The sequence below is a fragment of the Stomoxys calcitrans genome, chromosome 2 (assembly GCF_963082655.1).
Source record: "Stomoxys calcitrans chromosome 2, idStoCalc2.1, whole genome shotgun sequence".
NCBI classification, from domain to species: Eukaryota; Metazoa; Arthropoda; class Insecta; order Diptera; family Muscidae; genus Stomoxys; species Stomoxys calcitrans.
In genome coordinates, this window is record NC_081553.1 from 20,632,628 (window position 1) to 20,636,604 (window position 3,977).

A 3,977-nucleotide genomic window follows, 5' to 3' on the forward strand; every position below is an offset into this window, starting at 1 on the left:
CAAAAAAAAAAACACAACAGCTACCAACACTAGTGACACACGGCCCTTAGAATGAACAGAAGAGTTGGTTGTATTCTATTTTTAATGCAGTCAAATTGTAGATGGATAAAAAAAAGGTTCGTTCATATACTGGCGCGGATTAAGGGACATATTTATGGCCTCAACTCAAATGCATTGGCAGCATTAACAATCTACAATGACCACCTACAATGGATGTCAGCCATGAAATCGAAGCAGACCCTTCACCACACGATCTCCCCAATCTGCTGGAAATGGCAATCGTGGACAAATTCATTTGGCTTAAAATCTTCTCACCATGCTTGGCTGAGGGTGAGCGTCTAAGAAATATCTCTATTGGCTCTAATAATTGATTTCACAATTTAATGCGACCCATAAATTCAATGAGAATCCCCACTTAAATGGAATGCCATGATTTTTGATACTTTCTAAACAAAAATACTTTGAGATCCATATATTAGGGTGTACTGAACTCTGCTATGGGAAATAAATTTTACATTTATATGACCACTACGGTGGTCATTTTGCCACCAGCCCTTGAGATGGGAGTATAACACTGTTCAGGCAACTCGAAACATTGAGTCAAGGCCCTTTAACTTAAATAAAAATTTTTGACTCAGTGCACTGGTATAATGACGCTATAGCTGAGCAGCGGCGCAACTGCATTAAACCCGAGAGCTCGCCGCAGGAGCACAGCTGAGAGAGAACACGCTCCAGGCTAGGAGGCAAAAAAGTTACTCGCTCCCGTAACAGAAAGGAGTAAGAAAGAAAATTGGAAGGAATTTAGAAAGGACGTAAACCGAAACCCTTGGTGCATCTGATACAAAATTGTAATGCAAAAAATCGGCACACGAAGCCCAACAGCTGTGATGGACGGCAAAACCGGCAGGACCGTAGAGGAGATGAAGTTTATGAAGAGCCCACTGACAACATAAGTCCTTTAACCATATAGGAGTTAAGTAATGTAGCCCGTAGCCTCTAGAGCAGAAAAGCCCCGGTTCCCGACGGAATAACGGCCGTGGTCAGACGGGTATTTCTTCTGAGAATGTTTAACCGGTGCCTAATGGAAGGTATTTTTTGGGACGAATGGAAGAGAGCAAAGCTGGAACTGAGCATTAATGTATGGAGGCAAAGCTTTTATATCAGGCATTCCCTGTTGAGGAGGTGGTGGTGGTGGTGGGGCATGTGGGCCCATGGGAATAAGTCTTACAATATTTGCCAGCAGCATACCAGGTACCATAAGTGGTTTTAATCCCCCAGAGGGAGGTGGAGGAAAGGAAGGTGGAGGAGAGGGAAGTGAAGGAGACGATGGTGGAGGAGAGGGAGATGGAGGAGAGGGAGGTGGAGGAGAGGAAGGTGGAGGAAAGGAAGGTGGAGTAAAGGGAGGTGGAGTATAGGGGTATAGAGGAGAGGGAAGTAAAGGAGACGGAGGTGGAGGAGACGGAGGTGGAGGAGACGGAGGTGGAGGAGACGGAGGTGGAGGAGACGGAGGTGAAGGAGACGGAGGTGGGTACCATAAGTGGTTTTAATCCCCCAGAGGGAGATGGAGGAGAGGGAAGTGAAGGAGAGGGAGGTGGAGGAGAGGGAGGTGGAGGAGAGGAAGGTGGAGGAGAGGGAAGTGAAAGAGAGGGAGGTGGAGGAGAGGGAGATGAAGGAGAGTGAGGTGGAGGAGAGGGAGGTGGAGGAGAGGGGTGTAGTGGAGAGGGAGGTGGTGGAGAGGGAGATGGAGGAGTGGGAGGTGGGAGAGAGGGAGCAGGAGTGGGAGGTGGAGGAGAGGGAGGTGGAGGAGAGGGAGGTGGAGGAAAGCAGGTAGAGGAGAGGGACGTGGAAGAAAGGGTAGAGGGAGGTGGAATAGAGGGGAGTAGAGGAGAGGGAAGTTGAGGAGACGGAGGTGGAGGTGGAGGTGGAGGAGACGGAGGTGGAGGAGACGGAGGTGGAGGAGACGGAGGTGGAGGAGACGGAGGTGGAGGAGACGGAGGTGGAGGAGACGGAGGTGGAGGAGACGGAGGTGGAGGAGACGGAGGTGGAGGAGACGGAGGTGGAGGAGACGGAGGTGGAGGAGACGGAGGTGGAGGAGACGGAGGTGGAGGAGACGGAGGTGGAGGAGACGGAGACGGAGGTGGAGGAGACGGAGACGGAGGTGGAAGAGACGGAGGTGGAGGAGACGGAGGTGGAGGAGACGGAGGTGGAGGAGACGGAGGTGGAGGAGAGGGAGAGGAAGGTGGAGGAGAGGAAGGTGCAGGAGAGGGAAGTGAAAGAGAGGGAGGTGGAGGAGAGGAAGGTGGAGGAAAAGAAGATGGAGTAGAGGGAGGTGGAGTAGAGGGAGGTGGAGTAGAGGGAGGTGGAGTAGAGGGGTTTAGAGGAGAGGGAGGTGGTGGAGAGGGAGATGGAGGAGTGGGAGGTGGAGGTGGAAGAGAGGGAGCAGGAGTGGGAGGTGGAGGAGAGGGAGGTGGAGGAAAGCAGGTAGAGGAGAGGGACGTGGAAGAAAGGGTAGAGGGTGGTGGAATAGAGGGGAGTAGAGGAGAGGGAAGTTGAGGAGACGGAGGTGGAGGTGGAGGTGGAGGAGACGGAGGTGGAGGAGACGGAGGTGGAGGAGACGGAGGTGGAGGAGACGGAGGTGGAGGAGACGGAGGTGGAGGAGACGGAGGTGGAGGAGACGGAGGTGGAGGAGACGGAGGTGGAGGAGACGGAGGTGGAGGAGACGGAGGTGGAGGAGACGGAGGTGGAGGAGACGGAGGTGGAGGAGACGGAGGTGGAGGAGACGGAGGTGGAGGAGACGGAGGTGGAGGAGACGGAGGTGGAGGAGACGGAGGTGGAGGAGACGGAGGTGGAGGAGACGGAGGTGGAGGAGACGGAGGTGGAGGAGACGGAGGTGGAGGAGACGGAGGTGGAGGAGACGGAGGTGGAGGAGACGGAGGTGGAGGAGACGGAGGTGGAGGAGACGGAGGTGGAGGAGACGGAGGTGGAGGAGACGGAGGTGGAGGAGACGGAGGTGGAGGAGACGGAGGTGGAGGAGACGGAGGTGGAGGAGACGGAGGTGGAGGAGACGGAGGTGGAGGAGACGGAGGTGGAGGAGACGGAGGTGGAGGAGACGGAGGTGGAGGAGACGGAGGTGGAGGAGACGGAGGTGGAGGAGACGGAGGTGGAGGAGACGGAGGTGGAGGAGACGGAGGTGGAGGAGACGGAGGTGGAGGAGACGGAGGTGAAGGAGACGGAGGTGGAGGAGACGGAGGTGGAGGAGACGGAGGTGGAGGAGACGGAGGTGGAGGAGACGGAGGTGGAAGAGACGGAGGTGGAGGAGACGGAGGTGGAGAAGACGGAGGTGGAGGAGACGGAGGTGGAGGAGAGTGAGGTGGAGGAGAGTGAGGTGGAGGAGACGGAGGTGGAGGAGACGGAGGTGGAGAAGACGGAGGTGGAGGAGACGGAGGTGGAGGAGACGGAGGTGGAGGAGAGTGAGGTGGAGGAGACGGAGGTGGAGGAGAAGGAGGCGGAGGAGACGGTGGTGGAGGAGAAGGAGATGGATGAGATTGGGGAAACACAAATTTAGTTGGTGTATAAGGTGGCTGATGGCGTTGGGCGGGATTTTGATCTTGACATCTATCCGGGGATTCTCGTCATCCCCGTCTCCATACAGGGAACTCTGTATGCTGGATACAGCAGACAAGCTTTTGGAGCGACTCATAAAGACAAGACATAGTGGCGCAGAGGTTAACTTAATCTTGACATCCATCCGGGAAAGAATAGATGCAAGGGCAAAGATGATTCTCGTCCTCTCCGTCTTCATACCGGGCTCTACTTATGCTGGATACGTTCGACAAACTTTTGGAGCGACTCATAAAAACCAAGCAAAAACACCGTGGCGCAGAGGATAATATGTCCGCCTATAACGCCGAACGCCTGGGTTCAAATCCCGGCGTGAACATAAGAACAATTTTCTGCGGTGGTTATCCATTTACTAA

At 54.7% G+C, this 3,977-nt stretch overlaps 1 protein-coding gene across 1 annotated transcript; it reads left to right on the forward strand.

Moving 5' to 3' along the window:
- Positions 1-1,561: 1,561 nt before the first annotated feature.
- Positions 1,562-3,565, forward strand: LOC131994631 (variable charge X-linked protein 3B-like). Its single transcript, XM_059361385.1, has 2 exons — positions 1,562-1,756; positions 2,528-3,565. Exons 1-2 carry the CDS (start codon positions 1,562-1,564, stop codon positions 3,563-3,565), a joined length of 1,233 nt encoding a protein of 410 aa, XP_059217368.1.
- The last annotated feature ends 412 nt before the right edge of the window (positions 3,566-3,977 follow it).